At 47.4% G+C, this 21,571-nt stretch overlaps 1 protein-coding gene, 1 long non-coding RNA gene and 1 other non-coding gene across 6 annotated transcripts in view; 1 reads left to right on the forward strand and 2 right to left on the reverse strand.

Moving 5' to 3' along the window:
- LOC126504084 (uncharacterized) overlaps positions 1-483 on the reverse strand; it is a 16,185-nt gene extending 15,702 nt beyond the window's left edge. For both annotated transcript variants that reach the window (XR_007592493.1, XR_007592495.1), the window contains exon 1: positions 307-483. This is a non-coding gene — a long non-coding RNA (uncharacterized lncRNA). The remainder of the gene's footprint in view (positions 1-306) is intronic.
- Positions 484-12,313: 11,830 nt separating this feature from the next.
- LOC126504163 (U6 spliceosomal RNA) lies at positions 12,314-12,415 on the forward strand. The gene has a single exon (XR_007592523.1). It is a non-coding gene; the product is annotated as a U6 spliceosomal RNA (small nuclear RNA).
- A 1,970-nt stretch (positions 12,416-14,385) lies between these two features.
- Eml4 (EMAP like 4) overlaps positions 14,386-21,571 on the reverse strand; it is a 121,042-nt gene continuing 113,856 nt past the window's right edge. For all 3 annotated transcript variants that reach the window (XM_050145983.1, XM_050145982.1, XM_050145984.1), the window contains 4 exons: positions 20,641-20,728; positions 20,027-20,125; positions 17,366-17,496; positions 14,386-16,960 (listed from right to left, as the gene is read on the reverse strand). In XM_050145983.1, the coding sequence (XP_050001940.1) occupies positions 16,502-16,960; positions 17,366-17,496; positions 20,027-20,125; positions 20,641-20,728 (777 nt within the window). In that variant the 3' untranslated portion in view covers positions 14,386-16,501. The remainder of the gene's footprint in view (positions 16,961-17,365; positions 17,497-20,026; positions 20,126-20,640; positions 20,729-21,571) is intronic.

Genomic DNA, 21,571 nt, shown 5'->3' on the forward strand with positions numbered 1-21,571 from the left:
ATAAGAGCTGTACTTGCAGCAAGAAAAGCCAGTGCGTGATAATTTATATTAAACTGCTGGCTCCACGCACAAGGCACAGGCTACAAGGCTGCCACAAGGCACAGGCCACACAGCCGCCCGCCGCAAGGCACAGGCCGCGGCTAAGGAAGGGAGGGCTCGTGCCAAGCCGAACTCGAGCGGAGAAAGGAGAGGTCCTAAAAGCCAAACGTTCGGGCGCCAGATGAAGGCGTAAGTCATGAACAAGGCAACACCAGTTTGGAGTTATGATTAATAGGGTGTTATTTATTTAAAGGGGAAAAAACTTACAGATCACAATCCCAGACAACAGCCATCTGCGCAACCAGGAAGGGAGTCTCGTCTCCAGCGGAGCAGTAAGAGAAGAGAGCGAGCAGAGGAAATAGCCGCTTTTTTAAAGGGAGTGAGACCACGCCCCAATGGGCTGGTATCACAGCAGCTATTGGTTGGAGGGGCGGAAAGACCTCCCGCAACAGACTTGAGGTAAGAGCAGCGCACACTATACAGCTTTGATTCCACTGCCAGGCAGGAGCAAGAGTGCATTCCTGTTGTGGAATTTATTATTTATTTATTATTTGTTTGTTTAGGTTTTTCCAGACAGGGTTTTCTGTGTAACAACCCTGGCCGTCCTGGAACTAGCTCTCGTAGACCAGGCTCACCTTGAACTCACATGGAATAATCTTTTTATACACTGTGAAGATGTGTCTCTGCCAAGGTTCCTTCTGACTGACTTAATAAAGAGCCAAATGGCCAATAGCTAGGCTGGAGAGACTAGGTGGGTCCAGGCAGAGTGAGGAAGGGGAGGTGAATCTAGATGCCAGGGGACACAGAGGAAACAGGAAGTGCAAAATGAGAGGTAAAAAACCACAAGGCAAAGCACAGATTAATATAAGTGGGTTAATTTAAGTTCTAAGAGCTAGTGAAACAAGCCTAAGCTATACATTGAGCTTTTATAATTTAAGTCTCTGTTGTTTTTTGTGAGCTGGTGACCCAAAGAAAAATCCATCTACACGTTCCTCTCCTGAGGGACCAACGCAGATATTGTCTAGCCAGTAAATATGGCAGGACTAAACTGTATTTAATATTTCCGGGGGCCAGGGTGTGGTGGTTTGAATAGGTATGGCCCCCATAAGATTTATGTGTTTGAATGCTTGACCCATAGGAAGTGGCAATATTAGGGGTCTGGCCTTGTTGGAGTAGGTGTGTCCTTAGAGGAGTAGGTGTGGCCTTGGAGAAGTGTGTCACTGCAGGGGCAGGCTTTGAAGTCTCATGTTCAAGCCACACCCTGTGCACAATCTTAAAGATACCTCGAGACAAAAAAGCCTTTGGTCTGGTGACCTCAAATCTTGTCAACTGAAGTAAACACAAATCAACCCTTCCAGGGGAGAGATGGTCACATAGCAGATGAAACCAGCTTCAAAGGACTGGGTCCAGTCAAAAGCACCCCAATCAGTTGTTCAGAGACTACCCAAAGGCCGTTTGGTGCCATTTAGGTGTGTGGTCCCCAGAAAGTATCAGGCTGTGCCTGCGTGAGCAACAGAAGTAGCTGGGCGGTGATTCAGCAGGTGTGGGCGCAAATTTAGCTTGTTTTCTCTGCACCGCTGTGTCGTATCTACTTCTTAACCCTTTGCCCAGCCTTCTGGGGCACATAGACACCAAATTTGGCTTCCACTAGTTTGCCTCCTTTGAGACCCACACCTGATGGATATAACCACATCACTTTCATGTGCCTCTGACAAGCCCCCCTTGGCCTTTTTTTATTTCTCATACCCTCTTGATTGTTTCTGCACTTCACGGGCCTGATCTACAGGCCAAACCAGCCAAACTTTAAACCAGCCAAACTTCCAGAGTCAATTACACCTTGGAATGACCACGTCCTGCCATGGGGCTTAGTAAAAGCTGCCGAAGTCTTCTACCAATGCCCATATCCCTGCTGAATCAACTTTTTTCAGATGTGGGGGCAGGGCGGGAGCTGTATACACTTGTGTGTACGTGTTTGTGTGTGCATGTGCATTTGTGTGGGTTCCTATGGAGGCCAGAGCACAGCCTCAGAGCCTGCTGAGTAGAATAGGCTAGCCGGGCAGAAAGCCACAGAAAGCCACCTTTCTCCACCTTCCCACATGCCACCGTGCCTGGCTTTCTGGGGTCCAAACTGTGCTCTTCGTGCCTGCAAAGCAGGCTGTTTACCGACTGAGCTACGTCTGCAGTCCCAAACTCAAGTTTTTTCTTAAGTCCTGTGAACACAGTGCTATTTGGCCCGAGAATCTGGGCACCAAAACTGCCTCTTCGATGCCTCGTTCCCAGTAGTTCTCGTCCTTTTCTGCCTTCCAGGGCATGAAATTAGCGGGGCTCTCGGCCAGAGCTAACCAACTGTCCCTAATGGCCTGCAGGAGTCAACCCATTAGGGACCGAGTTCCCTCAGATTTCCTTACATTAACTGCCAATTTATCCCCTTCTGGCAACTGTTGGCTGCCTAGGAATCACAAGGAAGGGGCAGAGTCTCTTGAGCACCCTGTCCCTGCATGATAGGACTCTTAGGAGTCCAAGAGGACGTGTTGTTCTTGACTACCCTCTGAGCCAAACAACCACCATCTTGGGGTGTTCAGCTGCTCCCACTAACAAAAGGATTATTCCTGCTGGGCTTGTGGACTGTTCACCTCCCTTCCTGGAAGGGTGGGGAGGGTTACAAGACTATGACCTAAGTACTCAGCCTCTCCCTTCACCTGGTGGAGGCAAATTGGCCTTAATCCCACATGGCCAAGGGGAGGGGCTAGAGCTTTAGGCTCTGGAGGACTGGGGAGAAGTTCCGTCTGTGTAGGTATGGGAAAGCGCTCATCCCTGCTAGGTCAAGGCTTTCCCGATGCAGCGTTGTTGGAAAGAAACACTCAAACCATGTACAGAGCCCGTCACCTACACACTCATTGTCCCCCAGAGTGGACTCCGGTGGACTTCTGCATCCTTGGGAGGGGGAGTGGAAACTGTTTATATTGCCCTCTGGGAAGGAGTTTTAGCAGCTGAGCCACAGCCACGCCATACCTGGAGGACAGCATTACACAACACCTGAGCTTCTGGTTGGTGAGGATTTTTGTTTTACATCCAGGATCCAGTTAAAGAGTATAATAACACAAAATTTCCACAAATCCTTTCGTCTTTAGTCCACAACAGCTCCCGGTGTCCGTCCCGACACTGAGTTATTGAGAGTCCCAGGAAGCTGTCTTGCGGGGACATGATCTCCCCTCGGATGATGCGGTGGTCTGTTTGTTAGGCAACGCTTGTTCTATTTTTGGTGATTCAGAGCTCACATTCCTGTCAAAGCGATTGGACGGATTTCTCCCCCAAGAAGACATCTTTCCCCTGGTGATCTGAAGTGGTCTGCGGGGTGTTTGAGAGGTACAGTCACGTGCTTAGCTGCTCCTGCACTCTGGTGGTAGTATTACCTGGTGAATTCTGACTGAATTGTTTGTTAATTAAGGTAATTGTAAAAAGTGACTTTTTCTTTTTTCTTTTCTGGGACTGGAAAGATGGCTCAGTGTTAGAAATGTCCACTGCTCTTCCAGAGGACCTAGGTTTAATCTAGTTCCCAAGCCCCTTGTGGCGGCTCACAGTTATCTGTGATTCCAGTTCCAGGAGATCTGATGCCCTCTTCTGGCCTCCACAGACATCAAGCATGCATGTGGACACACATACGTCACACTCAGGCAAAACGTTCATACATATTCATAAATCTTTTTTTCTGAGACAGTGTTTCTCTGTGGTTTTGGAGCCTGTCCTGGAACTAGCTCTTGTAGACCAGGCTGGCCTCAGACTCACAGAGACCCGCCTGCCTCTGCCTCTCGAGTGCTGGAATTAAAGGGGTGTGCCACCAACGCCCAGCATATATTCATAAATCATTTTTAAAAGTGTGTTTTCCCCCCTCTGGGGCTGGAGAGAGAGCTCAGTAGTTAAGAATGTTTACTGCTCATGTAGAGAACCCAAGTTGATCTCAGCACCCACTGCAGGTGGCTCACAAGCACCTGTAACTCTAGTACCAGGTGATCAGATTCCCTTTTCTGGCCTCTTAAGGCACTGTGCTTATATGCACAAACCCACATAGGAGAATTTTTAAAAATTAGAGTGATTTTTCTTCTTCTTCTTCTTCTTCTTCTTCTTCTTCTTCTTCTTCTTCTTCTTCTTCTTCTTCTTCTTCTTCTTCTTCTTCTCCTCCTCCTCCTCCTCCTCCTCCTCCTCCTCCCCCCCTCCTCCTCCTCTTCTTCTTCCTTCTCCTCCTCCTCCTCCTTTTTCTTTGTTTTTTGAGAGGGTTTTTCCGTGTATCCCCAACTGTCCTGGAACTCACCCTGTAGACCAGGCTGGCCTTGAACTCACAGAGATCCACTTGCCTCTGCCTCCCGAGTGCTGAGATTGAAGGTGCGCACCTGATTTAAAGTGATTTTCCAGGCTGTCGCTCCTGCTGTGTTTGTTGACAGTGTACATCCTCCGTGACAGTGAGCTGTAAGGGTTTTAGTGGTTTCCTTTTCATTATCTAATAGCCATCTGTGTCGCTGGTCCTCTGATGCTCAGTGTTTGGTAGCTGAGTTGTCTCACTGTGCCCGTCGGTCTGTGAACATTTCTCTACCTGCCAGCAGAGACTGGATCTCCATGCTGACCCTGTATTTTCCAGGATTTCCTTGATTTGCCATTCGGTGTCTTCTGTGCATATGCGTGGGTAGATATTTGCCTTATCTGTTTAGTTGTTCCCTAAGTGCCGCTGTTCCTTCCGCTTCTCACCTTGTGCCTAGAGAGTGTTCTCGACTGCACCCCATTTTATAATCCGTCATAGTTTTCTCTAACTAGTCTCCTCACGGTGTACTTACTGGTTAGTGTTTTTGTCAATGTAATAAAAACTAGAGTCCTCTGGGAAGAAGCTGAAGTCATCAGCTGAAAAAGAAATATTTTCATGAGAGTGGCTTGTAGGCAAACCATGGGACTTTTTTTTATTAATAATTAATGTGGGAGGGTCCATCCCTTGGCAGGTGGTCCAGGTTGTTGATGCACAGCCTGAGCTAGCCAGAAGGAGCAAACCAGTAAGCAGTGTTCTTCCCCTTAAGTGTTCTCTCCTCCCCGTATGGTGTCCAGCTTTTTTATATTTGCCAGTCTAACACACAATAAAATGTCTTGGTGGTTTCAATTACCTTATACTGTAATTAGTGATGTTGACTATTGTTGATGTTTTAAATCCATTTTCTCATTGAGAGGTACGTTGTGTTTCCATTTTTGTGAACTATTTTCATGATTTGCCTACTCGACTCTTGAGCACTTTTTGATATTGCTGGAAACGGTCATCGGCTTCTTGGGATGACTTCTTCAGGGACAGTCTCTAGTGACACCTATCCGTTAAATCCACTAAAAACAGCCAGTGCAGAAAGGGCTGCCTTTGGGACAAGGCGCTTGTCCTTTGTGTTGTGTCTTGGTTTTGTTGCTAGTTGATGTTTTTTCTGCAGAGCAGGACCCTTCTATCACACACATGGGAATGGTTGTCCAGCCAGCAGAACCCAGCTCTACATCCACGTAGGGACACCGCATTGGTCTGCTGGGGTCTGTGACTTTCACTAGGACAGTCAGCAGTCTGATATTCAGGACCAAAGCAGTAAGGCTTACCAGGCCGCCCTGTTCTAGTGGCTACAGGCTCAGAGCCATTCTACAGGCTGCTTTAACTCCTTGCCAGGCTGGTTGGCTCTGCAGGCTGGTCTCTCATTGCTATCTGGTGAGGTGCTCTTTAATAGAGGTCCGGACATTCAGTCTGCTTCTGTCCCCTAGGTCACACGGTTAGGACAGATGTCACCGTAGCCTCAGTGCAGCCACTGCTTTCCCAATGGCATTTTCCCTACTCTAGCTTCCAGGGTGTGGGAAGACTCCATGGTGTCCAGGCAAGGGTGCCCTTAAAAAGGTAGCATTTTTTTGTTTGTTTTGTTTGATGTGGGATGCCCTTCTGTTTGCTGTGAACATGTTTTATTACCTTTGGTTAATAAAGAAGCTACTTTGGCAGGGCAGAATATAGCTAGGTGGGAAAGCCAAACTGAATACATGGAAAAAGAAGGTGGAGTCTGGGGGATGCCAGCAGCTGCCAGAGAAGTAAGAAGTAAGAGCATTACTAGTAAGCCATGGGGCACATGGCGATACACAGATTATTATAAATGGGTTAATTTATATGTAGAGCTAGCCAGTAAGAAGCCTGAGCCCCTGGCCAAACATTTATAATTAATATTAAGCCTCCGAGTGATGATTTCCTACGTGACGGGGGGGGGGGGAGGTAAGCAGGAAACATTGGTTTTGGTTTTTCAAGACAGGGTTTGTTTGTGTAACAGCCCTGGCTGTCCTGGAACTCGTTGTAGACCAGGCTGGCCTCAAACTCAGCGATTCATCTTCCTCTGCTTTATGAGTGTTGGGATTAAAGGCATGCACCACCACTGCCCAGCTAAGGTTAGCAATTTTTTTTAAATTAACCGTGTAAGTGAACATACTAAGGACTGGGTTCCGGCATCTTTATTTGTGTGTCATTATACTTCTGCACATTGCTCTCCTTCCTTTCCTCCCCCTTCAGCCGGTTCTGTCTGCCTCGACTCCCCTTTTCCATTTTCTTTTTGTAAATCTATTAATGTATGTATGTGAGTGTTTCTATCTATGTGTGTGCACTCGGGAGAGCCTGACACTGGAGGAGGCCGGGAGAAGGCCTCCGATCCCCTAGACCTAGAGTTCCAGGTGGTCGTGAGCCTCCATGTGGGTGCAGGAAACTGAATCCAGGTCCTCCGCAAGGGCAGCGAGCGCTCCTGGCTGCTGAGCCGTCCCTCCAGCCTCCTGTGCTTTCTCAGCACATGGACTTTATTTCCCTAGTTCTCACCTCCCGTAAGCTCTCTTCTTTCCTTCGCTTGATTCACTCTCTGGTTTTCATAACCTACAAATACATACAGAAATACCCACATGTATAGAATTTTAAGTTTGTCTTCCCGAGACTGACGTATTATTTCACTCTATGCCATGAAGGAAATCATTCTGGGTTGTTGGCTTCCATTACTCTCCTACAGTTGAGTTGCTCGGGAACTTGGCTTGAGGGACCCGTGGGTGCATCCTCCTCAGGAGAGAAAGGCAAGTCCATTAGCCGACCGGCCGACCCTCTCTCAGTCCTCTCCTTCGCACACCCAGTCAGGCTCCTTGGTCCACCCTTGCTTCTCTTGGACTTTCCTGACCTAACAAATGCTTGGGCCTCAAAAGCGAACCAGATGGCGGCCTTGCCTTGGATAAACAAGCCCAGAGATTAATGGAAGGAAATGCCTTTGAAATCATTTCTGGGGCTGTTTTCAGCTCTGGGTTCTGAGACCACATGGCCCCCTGTATGGGCATGCTCCTAGGGCTGTTGTGTGAAGAATCAGCTGCCTGTGTGGCTGGAGGTGGGGAGAGGTGGCGGGAGGCAGGGGGTGGCAGCAGGAGATAGGGGGGGGGGGTTGGTCGTTTGCACATAGCCTGGCTGTGGGGACGGCTGGCCGATGGAGGTGGGGTTGGGCTTATGTTCGGGGAAACTCAAGTCCCATTAGGTTCTCCTGTGTTAGGGACTGTTAGATGAAATACAGCCTCCTCTGCCACCGGCTGCTGTCACTGCATAGGCCTGTGCCTGGAATCCTGGCCTCAGTGTGGCTCAGAAGGTGGTGGTGGCCACAGCAGGCCATGTACAGCTTGTCCTGTCCGGAAGTTCACGAAGTTCACTGCAGGCTTTGCCAGGGGACTGGCTGCAAAACACCAATGTGTTCGCTTGCTAGGGCCACGCTGAGCGTCTAGGAGCAGCATTCCTTAAAGAACAGCCCGACCAGGACACCATGCCTCCCCTTGCCCTGACCTTGTCTGTGCTCACTGCTGTTTGTCACGATCACAGGACTTTGCAGCTGCACCAAAGCTCGGCAAATGTCACCTTGGGATGGAAGGCAGCTGAAGCTGCCTCAGGTCATGGGAAATGGTGGCCTTGCTTTCCGTCAGTGCGGACAGCTGTTAAAAAGCAAAGCTCAGTTAACCAAGCTCTGATAGGACGAGAGAGGGAGGGAGGGAGGAGAGGGAGACAGGGAGAAGGAAAGAGGAAGGGGGAGGGGAAGAGGAAGCGGGTAGGAACCGAATGTGTGTGAGTTGGATGGGGGGGAGCAGTAGATAGCTGCTGAGTGGGGGGCATGCAGGGGCTGCTGGTTTAGGGGCCCCTTAAGGGCCTGATGGCACAGCTCAGCCGCAGCCCCTCTTTGGGGGTGCTGCAGGCGTGGGTTATGGGATGCCTTGTCCCTGGAGCCAGACACACCTGAATGGCTTGAGGCTCATCTTCCTTTCCCTCCCCCGCTCGGACCACCAACCCTCCCGTGTTACACGGCAGATTCGTTTGAAAATTGAGTTGCCGCTGAGTGAGCTAATGTTGATTTCAAAGTTCACTGGTGTTTAATTAGAACCATCTTGAGAGTAAACCGGCTCCAAGGAAATTATTCTGACCGAATAATGAAAGAGAATAAAGGTTAGATTTGTGTTTCTGGTTAAGTCTGTGTTGTAGTCAACACTTCCAAAACATGAATCTCATTAACCTATCGCGAACCAGCTCTAAATTGCTCCCAATGAGCTGTTATTCTAATTAAGGCAGAGTCATTGAGAGGAGCCTTTGTTTCTGGTTGGTGGCTGTGCCAAGTCTCCTTGAAGTGGTCCTTGGGCAATGGTTTTCTAACTTTCTTCGCGCTCAGGTGCCTGCAGCTCCCTTCCTTGGGACTTGCTCACAGAGCAACGGGGAGAACTGGGCCTCAGACAGAGGCCACAGGTGTGGCCGAGAAGGTTGAGTTAAAAGTTGCAGGAGAGCTGAGGTGGCCTAGGCAAGCTTCATGGTCTTCTAAGGAGCCTTGTGGGTCAGAGGGCGAGGGCGCTGTGCCTTCGAGGCCATGAATGCTCGCTGGGTCATAGCAGGATGTCCCTATGGACCCGCTGCAGACTCCCGAGTATGAACATATTTTTATTTTTGTCCTTTCCAAGTTGATGATAGATATGCTGAGTTGTAGCAAGTAGCATGCCTATGCCAAGGCAGGATTCCCTAAGGCGAACCTCCAGCCCCCAGAACTCATGGTGCCTGCAGCAATGTGTGGTGTGTGTGGCACACAGGGCATAGAACAAGTGGCAACTTGCTGGAGTTACTTCTACCACGTGACCTTGGGGATGAATGGAATCGAGTCATCAGGCTGGGGGGGGGGGGGCGACAAAGCCAGACACACTACAAAACACTTTCACCAGCTGAGCTATCTTGCTGTTTGATTTGTTTGTTGTTGTTTGTCCAGTCTTTGCGGTGTTTCTGGCCCAGAGGAACCTCAGTGTGGTCTAGGTGGGCAGTTGGTGACCAAAACAGGCAGCCTGACTCCACTGGAGGACTCAGCCCCACCTCCATCTTCACGCTCAGTAGTAGCTCAGGGCTAGGTTCAATAGTGCTGCCCGCTGACCCAGACACTGGGTCATGAAGCTTTGCCAGACTCTCCTTGACTCTAGCTCCCTGGGATGTCTTTAATTCACAAGTTTTTTTTTTTTATTTTTGTTGTTGTTGCTTTTTTGTTGTGTTTTTCGAGGCAGGGTTTCTCTGTAGCTTTGGAACCTGCCCTGAAACTAGCTCTTGTAGACTAGGCTGGTCTCGAACTCACAGAGATCTGCTTGCCTCTGCCTCCCGAATGCTGGGATTAAAGGCATGTGCCACCACTGCTTAGTTAATCCACAAATTTTATGTGCTTCCTCATGGGACCCCCAGATGTCCTTTTCTAAAGTTCTTCCACGCATAAATCTGGGATTACCCCAGATAAGGACCCCGACTGAGAGACTCGTTTTATTTTCACAGTCAGTGCCCCTAAAGCACACATGCTGCTGTCACTGATTCTGCCGTGGGATGGTGGAGATAGAATGGGGACACCTCCTCTGCCCCCCAGAACTCATGGAGTGCTAAGCTTAGACTGGTGTCCCCAGCTCTCCAGGGGTCGGGCCAGGGAACAAGAAGACAAGAGGTGGCACTGTTTAAATTTTATATAGCCCCAGGGAAGTGTATGCTGATTGAGGTGAACACTGGGCTAGTAGTGAGGGGGTGGGGAGATTGGTACTAGAGAGTGGGAGTCAGGCTCAGGTCTGTTCTGGGGACCGTCACCAATTCCAGTGTTGAGGCCTCGGGGTGATGGACTGGAGAGGGAACAGGCTTGAGGTGAGGCCCGGGAGCTACGGGGGACTGGAGGCTGCTCTACCTGTGTGTCCACCCAGGTTTCTACTAGTCATGAGTCCCTTGGGTATGTGAGTCAGGGGCACAGTGGCTGGGACACTGAGAACATGGCGGAGAAAAGAGCAGTTGCTGAGATCCTCAGGGCTAGGGCGCATTCTATGAAGTCTTGCATGTTTGTACCTGGTTTCCTGAGTGGTTTCTTGGACAAATTCTTGCCTTTAAATTTGTTAATGTTTAATGAAAACTCAATTGATTATTATCACTTATTAAAAAAAAAAAAAGAAAGAAAAGCCTACCTTAACATTTCCCATGGAAACAATGTCAGTTTTGTTGACTGAATGGCAGCGTCATTACTGGAGCCGTCTGCCTGCTCTCCTGCAGGTCCTAACACTGTGGCCTTCCAGGACAGCCGCTGTTGTGCTCTGAAGGGGCCAGACTTTCCTGTCCCAGGAATCAAGATAGCTAATGACATCATACCCAGAGGGCTGGCCTTGCCTGAGCAGATGGGGGATAGAGCCCCAAACTCCATCTCTCCTTCCTCGTGGGGCCAGAAGCTGGGGCAAGTCAGGCAGGTAGCAAGCACTTAACTTCACCTCCACCATCCACAGGCAACACATTCACGGGAACTAAGTAATTACTGGCTAAAACTGGGTCTTTTTCACCTATGGCCAGCAGGCTTGTGCTATCACTTAATGGAGATCTGGGTGATTTCTTCCTTAGGGGAACACCACAGTAATGTCTACAGACAGCGGTATCACTGGGCGAGATGACATTATGGGATGGGGTGGTATATGGTGGGACTGTGGTTAGGTTTTTGTTAGATTCTTCATGGGCCCCCAGCAGAAAGCTGGTCTCCTAGGTAGAGGTGGAGGGCTCTGGGATTGTATAAATCCTGCCAAGGGGACTCTAGGTTCTGTTCAGAATTAATTCATCTTCTAAATGGAAATGTCAAGGCCCAGCACACATTTTTGCTAATGATTCTGGTGATGAGATACGCGGGGGCAGCAAACAGTCACATTGAACGCGGTCACTTGGGATGATCTCGCTGCGATGCAGGAGCCTCCCAGGGCTGCTCATCCTGAGTTCCCTTTTGTGTGATGGATTCTGAACAAAGGAACACAGCTCAGTGCAGGCACCAGGAGAGCGTGCCTGGGTAGCTTTAGGAGAGGGTTCCAAGAACAAAAGCGAACAGTGCTTCTTAAAGCAAAAAACAGGTGTGGGAAAGAGAAAGGATGTCTTGCCTCAACAACGGGGCACAGCAAAGGCTATGTGCCCCCATTTGCTGCAGGAAGTGGGAGCTGCTACAGAGGGGGCAAATATCCCTAACTTGAGAAGTCTAAATCTGAAATGTTCCAAAACCTGAAACTTTTGAGTTCTAAGACTCTACGCCTGATCTCATGTGACAGGCCACTCTAACGATGCACAGGCATTTAGTGTGAACCTGCCAGCTGTGTATGTGTGTATTTGAAACACATATATGGATTTTATGTTAGACTTGGGTCTCATCCATCGATATCTCATTATGTGATGCAAACAATTAAAAAAATCAAGGAGATCCCATGCATTTTGGGTAAGAACAAGCTAATGTATACCAACTGCTGGCACTGGAATGGACCAGGTGAGGCTTGGGTTGCCAAACCTGTGACCTCCTGCTGTCACACCTCAGAAGTTCACCTTCAGGTCCCTTTGTGACCAAAACACAAGAAATTGACTCAGACACCTGTGATAGCAAAGCCACCCAGTTGCACAAAGTCATCTGAGCTGGAGTAGAATACACAGATGCACAAGGCCAGAAAGGGCTTCGCTGGGAGTGTAGCTCAGGGAGTTGGCAGAATGCTTGCCTAGCATATACAATGCCCTCAGTTCAACTGCCAACACTACATAAAACAAGCATGGTAGTCCATGCCCGTGAGCTCAGCACGTAGTAGGTGGGGGCAGGAGGATCTTTAATGTCATTTTCAGCTATATAGGAAGTTCGAGGTCACCCTGGTCTATACAAGACATTGTGTTTTGTTGTAAAATGGTCCCATGAATGCTGCATGTTCTCTCCAAAAATGCAAAAGGGTTGTGCTTGCTTCGGCAGCACATACACTAAAACCGGAATGACAGAGATTAGCATGACCCCTGCGCAAGGATGATACACAAATTCGTGAAGCGTTCAGTACTTCTCTTTTAAAAAATGCAGAAGGGGACAGTTCCCATGTATTTTCTGTTTTACTATGTTTTAAGTTCATTTTGAAATGAGACATTAACATGAAGCTTAAAACTCAAGAGTCCTGTAACCCCTTCTTCATTTTCCACCAGTGGTGAAACTTTATATAACTGTGTATTAACAGGAAATTGATAGTTAAATTTACAGATGTGTCCCAGTTTATCGATCTTATCTACTCTACCTACCAACCAGTCCGGGGCTCTGATGCCAGGTAATTCACACACACGTTCAAGCAACCATCTTTCAAGATACAGTCTTTAGAAAACAAACAAAAAATGAGCACCCTGGTGCCACCCTTTTGTAGTTCCAGTGCTCCTTCGTTTTCCTGGCCACCACTAGTCTGTTGTCTCTTACAAGGTCCTTCATTTCTTGATACTGTTGAGCCTGAAGTTTTCTCTAGCTGGCTAACCCATCCGAGGGTCTCTTAGGAGCCATCACCCATCATCTTCCCGAGTATAATCTGGAGGTGAGAGCGTGGGGTCTGGTCGCATGAGCAGAGCCTTCAAACTGTGGCCACTGGCCGTCTGTTTAAGTTACTGGGCTCCTCGGTCCCGTCTACTAGGTGGTGACAATGGAACTTGGGACGGCTGGCCATCACCACTGAAGCTTCTGTGGGTGGGGAGGGATCACCGAGTGCTTCTGCTGGTCTTCTGGACTGGAGAAGCGCTAGGATACAAGCTCAGTAAGCTAGTCTCAAGGCGGCGGCTCATCAAGTGGCAAGTGAAGTCACTAGTCTGTTCCCTCCTAGGTTCCTTTGGCTGGAACTGAGATGGGCTGAGGAGACTAGAACAGCACCAGAGACGGCCCTCAGAAGCTGAACACAGCAGCTTACATAGGGAGGTGTGGCCCCTGCAGGAAGTGCTGCAGCCTTTTTGTTTTTGGAAAACACCTGAATCCCATGTTTCTTAGGTGTGAGTTTGGGGCAATCCTGGGCACGTTCTTCTCCAGCAGGGCCTAGTGGCAATGACATACATGCAACATGTCTGCAGGCAATGGACCACACTCCTGGACAAGGAGACTGTTAGTGGTTCCCTCCTTGGTTCCATCTCTTTTGCAAAAACAGAGTCCTACCCTTGTTGTAGCCTCCTTGTTCCTGTGTAGTCTTTCTTGAGCCTTTTATGCATGTAGTCCTGGCATGACCCTGGCTAAGTGCGACTGGGCTGGCTATTTGGCCTTCCTGCCTCGATTCCTCAGCTAAGGGTTTCAGCCCTGGCTGGTTATGTAGAATAGGCTGCCCTGGGACTGCTTCTGCTTCCCCAGCCCTGGGATTATTAAGGGTGCGTGTCACCATACCTGATGGAAGCCTCTCATGGCTAAGTCTGTGTGAAGGGCTGTGACCGTGGGTGCATCCATCAGAGTTGAGTAAGTTCCCATGAGTACAGATGCCTGTGTAGTCAGCTTACGGCTGTGGTGTGGAGGATGTGCATTGCTAAGATATGGGAGGAAAGCAGGGGATGCCAGTGTGTTGGGTACAAGGCCTTCAAAAGACCAGCACCAGGAAGCAGCCAGGCCAGGAGGGTAACAAGAACCACCGGAACCACCTGATGTTAAAAACATTAGAGAGAACACAGCTCTGAAACAACTGGAAGCTGCACTGTTCCCTATTAACTGGTGCACACATCAGAACCAGTTTCCTCTAATGGCATGAGGTTTCCCACTACCAGGAGCGTGTCCACGACAGCAGCCAACAGGTGCCTCCTCCTCCACTGCTATACTTTCTGATATCTGGGTCATCACACGAAGTACCAGAATAAACCAATTTAAGACACATGTAAAAAAAGACCAAGGAATTGAGTACAGTGAAGCCTGCCTGTAATAACTTTCAAGACAGAGGCAGGTGGACTGCCACGAGTTCAAGGCCAGCCTGGGACACACAGCAAGACTGTCTTCAACAACCACCACCAAACAAAAAAAGGCAAAGGAAACATTGATTATCTCATTTTTTAATCTTCAAAATTTTCTGCCATGACATCGGAATGCATGATAGAAATGGCTCATCTTCACATGAAACACTCAGGTTCATTTTCATTCACAAGTTTTTCTAAGAAAACATTTACACAATTCATAATCCCACATCCTTCCAGCCATTATCACAGGTCTGACTGACATGAAACAGTAGTTGCCAGCACAAGGGGCTGGCACGCTGTCTGCACAGGAGTAGTGTCTTTGGAAACTACCACCCAAGAGTATCATGATTATAAATCTCATTGTACATGGCAACCCCAAAGGTGACAGACGTCCCCAGATAAAGTCCCTGTGTGTGGAGAGCCGTTTCTCCAGGCACTGAAGAAATGTACTTCCCCTCCTAGGATCCTTCTCCAAGGACTCGATTCCCCCACCACTGCTAACGGGGGCAGATGCCTGAAGCTGTGCTCTCTGGTAACTGGGTACAGACTGAACTGAGTTCAGGTGGCTTAGAATCTCTTCTTTGGAAGAGAGCTACTTTGAGGTGTTTTTTTTTTCCTTAATTAAAAAAAAAATGTTGTAAACAAAAGGAGAGATACATGGACATATACCTAGACAGAGACTTATACTGTGAACATTTTGAAGTGTGCATCCTATCTAGAGATACACAGGTCTCCACTTGTCCTTCTGCACACACCTTCCATACGGCGTGTGAGTACAAGTCTCCTAGTGTCCGTGGGAGTTCCCTGGAGCGCTCCTATTTCCAATGATGAATACCTGATATGTGTTACTCCTGAGAAGACACGAGAAGGGAATGACAGTTCTGATGCACTTTGGAATGGCACAGTCACGTAAACGTCTGCATACTTAAGACTTCTGAACTTATGAAAAGTTTCTAAACATAATCCAACAACAAAAAAGTATGAAAACAATGTAGCAAGTTAAAAAAAATAAACAGTTTTTGTAATCAAAGTATAAACAAACATAGGAAATGCACACTTGTCAGTCATTTAAGTAGGAAACATATTTCAGAAAAATAGTTATCTGACAAAACTTGGAAAAAAGCCCCTTCCCCTTGTATACCAACACATGCACTGCCCAAACCCAAGCTAGCTGTACAGGGCTGCAAGGCTTGCAGAGGAAGGAAACGCCCACAGACAGCACATCTGCAAAGGGTGCACCCTACTAGGCAGAACTGTGACTACCACACTTCTGTAAAAAAAATGACATCCCTCGGTGTAAGAAGTCTGTATAAAAATTACAACTGAACCAATGAATTCAAGCACCAATTCAACCATTAAAACTACTTCTACTGAGGGAACAGAGTGCTGAAGGCTAGTGAAGGTTAGCAGTCACCATTGCAGTTCATCTTTTAAAGGCATGCGGTTTTGTTTTCGTTCCCTTGAATGCCAAACATCAGAGAATGTTCAGGCCAGTAAAGGACTCCTTGGAGGACCCACCCTCTCTCAGAATCATGGTTTAATATACATTAAAAGCTCTTCAACAAACCAATGCTTGCTTCTAGGTTAAAGTATCTGTCCACAGAAACTGAGGGCTGTTCCTTGTTTTAACGAGAGAAGGCATCTTCTAGAGTAGCCTCCTGAGCACATCCGGACATCTACTGGTAGTGTAAGAAAATGCAGTATTACAGAAGAAGGCAACACCACCACACTTGGCAACACTGAAGCTTTCCTTACTTAAAAAGTTCCCATTAGATACTCGAGTGGGATAGTATCACAGTAAGATCACTTTCCTGCTTCCTTTTTCTGTATCAGGAAAAAAAGGCAGTCTGAGCCAGTAGGAGCACTGGTGTTTGTGATGCCTCTGTCGCGTTCAGATAACGGGTTTATGTCGATGGGTACAACTGCAGTTCTGTTTCCAGTATTCACACCGCATATGGTGACTTCTCAGACACTCACCTGTCAGTCTCCACTGCTATTTTAAGTTTGGTTTAGTTTTCAACATATACCAAACAACCTTTGGTTTGCTGTATTTCACAGATGGCAGCTCAGACTACTGAAGAACACCCAAACACATGGGAAACAAACCTCCATCTACAGTGATTCCCCATCACTGCCCAACATGTTATCTGACTCCATCACATCACAGGCAGCCAAGGGAGCACTGGAGCCTGGGTTTTAGCACAGGGGTGGTGCACCTTGCTGGTCCTCAGGCAGGTCAGTGGCTCCCTGCTTCTCACCTAACTCACTGGCAGGCTCTTCATCAATCACTGCACCGAGGTCTTCACTGCCCACCTCGCTCTGCTCCTCGCTGGGCTCCACAGTCTGCTCCAGGCTGTTCTCCACAAGCGTGGGTGAGCTGCTTATTCTTTCTTCCTCAACTGTCTCAGTTAACAGTTGGGAAGGAGGCAGTGGAGGAGGGTTACCCTGCCTGGCATTTTCAGTGGAAGAGGCAGGGGCTTTGGATAGACTGCTGTCTGTTAGGACCTCATTTTGAGGTAAAGGTAACTTTTCCACAAGCTTCCACTGAATGATGCTCATATCTTTCCCGCCAGTTGAAATCAGGTGACTGTCATTATGAGTAAAACTGACGTTGGTCACGTGGCTGCTGTGTGCACTGTACTTGTGACTGGGAGCCTAGAAAACAAATGAGACGGGAAAATTAAACTCATTCTTTATGTGCCTGCTTAGAGCAATGGAGATGCCTAGGGAGACCCAGTCAGCTTATGAAAACAGGCTAGTTTAAATGACATCAGATCTGAGGAATAAAACCTGTTATTTATATAAAGGCAAGAAAGAGCCTGGGATGACAGTGCACACCTGTAAGGGCAGGACCTGGGGGCCAAAGGCAGAAGGAATGCTGCGAATCCAAGGCCAACAAGACCCTGTCTCAGAATAGGACACTATCAATGGTCCACCCCCTAGTGTGAGAAGAGGACAATTGAGCAGGCCGTGCAGTGTATCACCAAGACAGCTGGGGACCCCACAGCTATCTCCAAGCAGAAGGTAAGGCAGCACTGGGTTCTGCTGAGCCGAGCTAACCTTTGCCTTGGAGCACGGATACTGAAACAGGTGAACTTTACAGAAATCATCGGCCACAGCTATCACTCTTCTATTGTGGGACCGCACCAGTGCATTGATGTCTGTTCCATCGGATCCTTCTGGCCAGACACCTGGGGAAACAGAGGTGTGGGAAATGAGGCTGAAACAGAACTGACGTTCCTTACACATACGCCCAGACCTCAGGGCAGGGCAACGGGTGGTGCTAAGAAAGTGCCTGCCCTTTAAAGCTCCGTGAGAGGACAAGTTAGGACGTAACGAGAAGAGCACAACAGTCATGGTCAGCAGAGGGACACACGCTCCCCCAGGGAGGAGGACTACATGTCCCCTCAAGGGAGAAGCCTTCAAAAAAGTGTTTTTATGGAAGTGTCAGGACATATACTGGTCTAGTGTGTTATCCCACAGAACTTTCCTGTTTTCAAAAAGAAGATACAACAAATGTGTTTTCAAAACGACAAACCAAATGTGCTTAGCAAGCAAGCTACTTTGAGGGTGGTGATTACGGTCAGAGTAAGGGACCAGTTAGATCAGACTGAACTGTGGAACATGGCTGACCCCTATATTGGAGAACTTCTGTTTTGAATGTGCATGAGGGTTTGCTGGTACATGCACATGCACACCACATGTGTGCCTGGTGACCACAGAAGTCAGAAGAGGGCATATGATCCCCCGGAACAGAACCACCGCTGTGAGCAACAGTGGGAGCCTGGGAATCAAACCTACCCACCTTTCTAGTCCTGAGAACAAATGTATTCTATGGGGGAGATGGTAGGTTTGTTAAAAATATTGTGTGTGTGTACAGGGAGGGACATGTGAACCCAAGAGGATGCTGGAGTCTTACTCTACTGCTCTCTGCCCACAGGGCCAGTCTCTGTGCAGTGGAGATGGCACAGCGGCTGAGCACTTACTGCCTTTGCAGAAGTGCTAGGTTTGGTCCCTCCCTATACCTGGATGGTGGATCACAACCATTCTCAACTTTAGTTCCACAGGATTTAATCAATGTCCTCTGGCCTCAACAACATGTACATGGCACACTTCTATACATGCAAGCAAAACACCTTGTAAATATGTAAAATATAAAATAAATCTTAAAAAAAAGTCTTTCATGGAACTGAAAACTTACTGTTTTTGTTAGAACCACTTGCCAGCAAACTCCCGGGATCTGCCTGTGCAGGCCCCACAATGTTGGGGTTACAGGCATGTTTATAACCATGCCCAGATTTTTAGTGGGTGCTGGAAATTCAAACTCAGGTCTCCATGTTTAGCCTGTACCCACGGAACCATCCCCTCAGCTCCTCAAATCTGTGTGATTTGAGACAGGGTCTCTACCTAACCCTGAAGCTCAGATTCAGTCAGGCTGGCCACCGAGAGCCTTCAGGGACCTTCCCCCGCTGTCTCTACCTCTTTAGTGAGGGGATTGTAGGTTCATGCTAGCTGCAACTCTGAACTTGGGTCTTTTTGCTTCCCTTGTAAGCACTTTGCCAAATAAGCTACCTCTTCAGCTCTTTAATGCCCAAATTTTATCTTTAAAGCACGTTAATATTTTAACAGATGGTACTAGGACTACTGAATACCCACAAGCAAAAAAACGCACATGTAGTAGTTCCTCACAAGTCACAGGACCAGCAATGCCACTTTGGAGTGTATGTATACCCAAGAGAAGGAAACCTTGCCCATAAAAACTCTGTCCATGTACACAACACCATTTTAATAGCAAAGGAGTAGAAACAGCCTACCTGAGGAAGAGATGAACAAAATGTAGTCTATGCCGTTCATACAAAAGGGCATCAGAACTGTAAGGAGGGGCTGGTATATGCCATACCCAGATGACTCTTACTCACTGGATCACAGTTGTATGTGTCCGTTTATAAGAACTATCCAGAATAGGGAAACTGACAGAAAGCAGATGAGTGTAGTGTTGCTAGGTTTGGGTAAAGTAGTGCTTCTCAATCTTCCTAACACTGCATCCCTTTAATACAGATCGCTCTGTTGTGGTGCCCCCAAACACAGAATTTCATAACTAATTTTGCTACTGATATGAGACCCTATGAAAGGGTCATCTGACCCACAGTTGAGAACCACTAGTGTAGAGGGAGAGACGGGTGGTGACTAATGGTAGCGTCTCTTTAGGGAAGAGGAAAATGTTGCAAGAACAGAGCATGATAAATTTTACGATTGTGGGCATTAAGAAAACCATTGATTTGTATACTCTGGGTAAACTGTACAATATGTGAATACGATCTCAATAAAGCTGTTATTTCAAAAAGGTCTCACTAATTTGAAAGCTTCAGATCCACATGGGAAACACTGGAAGCTAATTTACTTTATTGCGTCAACTCCTTTCCTTGAGACCAAAACTGTGGGGTTCTGCAGAGAACAAATTTCACATTGGTTCAATCAGTACATTTAAGTTTTCTGAATCTGAAATTAAGGGTCTTACTATGTAGTCTTGTCTGGTCTTCAACTCTCAGAGATACACCTATCTTTCTGCCTTCCAAATGCTGAGGTTAAAGGTGCATGCTATCCCATGCTTGGCTAACACCTTCCACTTATTGATTTACCTGGTAAACATGGGTAAAAAGCTCTCTCTCTCTCTCTCTCACACACACACAAGACTTTCGACATTAGCCGTGATATTCTTACCAAAGACTTGGAAGCCTAGCACACAGGTGTATGTCGTCCAGTCGATGTCCTTACAATCCGATCGGTTCCTGATCAGTTTGCAGCCATTCTCAATGTCCCCTTTAGAAATTAGAAACAGGGAGTGTAATCATAGTGCTGTGTACAAATGCATTTGAAAGTGAATCTTGATTCAAACTAGTCATGTTTACTTGTATTTATAATTCATACACTGAAAAACATTAAGATACATTTAAAAGGGAGAAGAAAGTATGTAATAGGACCTTACAGAATTACAAAGTGTTTCCCATGGATGCTTTATTCTTTTCTCTGGAAGCATAAAGGCTCACCCTAACATTCTCCCTGCCTCTAGAGAAAGCTGTTAAATGAAACCATTCAGAGCTGCAGCCGTTTCAAAGAAAAATATCTCATGGCAACATCTGCTGTCAGTTCTGCACCATTAAACTAACGCATTGCTTTCTTGGACAGAGAACTGCATGTGAGCTTCATTACTTAGCCTGGAGTAATGTGTGCTGTTAACTTAGAGGCCAGCACACACTCTCCACTGTTCACATTCCATGCAGCCTTCATAACACAGGCAAACATGTCTGAGCCCATAGACGATTGCTCATACTTACAGTATAGTATCTCGTAGTCGCCTGAGTTAGACATTATATGCTTGTTGTCTGGGGACCAGTCAAGGTGTGTGATGTAGCTAGAATGTCCCTAAGAAAAGATTAAAGGAAGCATTTAGAGTTCTGGATGACAGTTTAAAAATTGCTAACAGTGCTTTCTTAGCACCTCTGTGCTAGGACTCCTAAGGGATGGGAACAGCACCAGGGCCTGCGGAACCAAGAGACCCAGAGCAAGTTCTTTGGGTCTTTTCACCCCGTCTTGTTAGAAGGCAAGGATGCAGGAAGACACCAGTGATACACTAAGAGTTTGGGCAGGGTTGTGAAGTTCACAGGGCTTCACACAACAGAACACTATAAAGTGCTTTGGACCTGGTGACACCTGCTGGCTCTATCTACACACCAGAACCAAGTAGGTACTAACTCTTCTACAAATTCCATCTCAGAGCACCATGCCCTCTCAGGCCTGCCTTCAACCCACTAACCATATGGCCCTACTGGAGTGACACCAGCCTTAAGAAGGAGTTTCTGTTACAGACTATGCACATAGACGTTTTCCTGGGCTGTGTATGGGCCCTATAAATAGTCAGAGTGCAACTCTTCTAGGCAAATTCTGAACTCCAAAGAATGTTCTGGGTAGGGGAAAGTGACCCAACACTACATTCCTGTAGAACAGCTGGACCCAAGTTAATCGTCTGATTCTTCAAAATTTTCCTTAAATAGGAAAACAGTGATCTTTTGCTGCTTAGACTGTATTAACACTGGAAATCAAAACAACAAAGCTACTAAATGCTTAACCATTTACATGTAAGCATTTAATGATTCCCAATAAACCATTTCAGGTATGTCCTGCCAATCTTATGATGTATCAAAGCTGACAGACATACACTCACTTCTTTCATTTGCCTAATTTTGTACTTTTTGGAATTAAAAGCCT

This window comes from Alexandromys fortis, unplaced genomic scaffold, assembly GCF_014885135.2.
Source record: "Alexandromys fortis isolate MF-2015 unplaced genomic scaffold, M_Fortis_MF-2015_v1.1 scaffold_42, whole genome shotgun sequence".
In the NCBI taxonomy this organism is placed as follows: domain Eukaryota; kingdom Metazoa; phylum Chordata; class Mammalia; order Rodentia; family Cricetidae; genus Alexandromys; species Alexandromys fortis.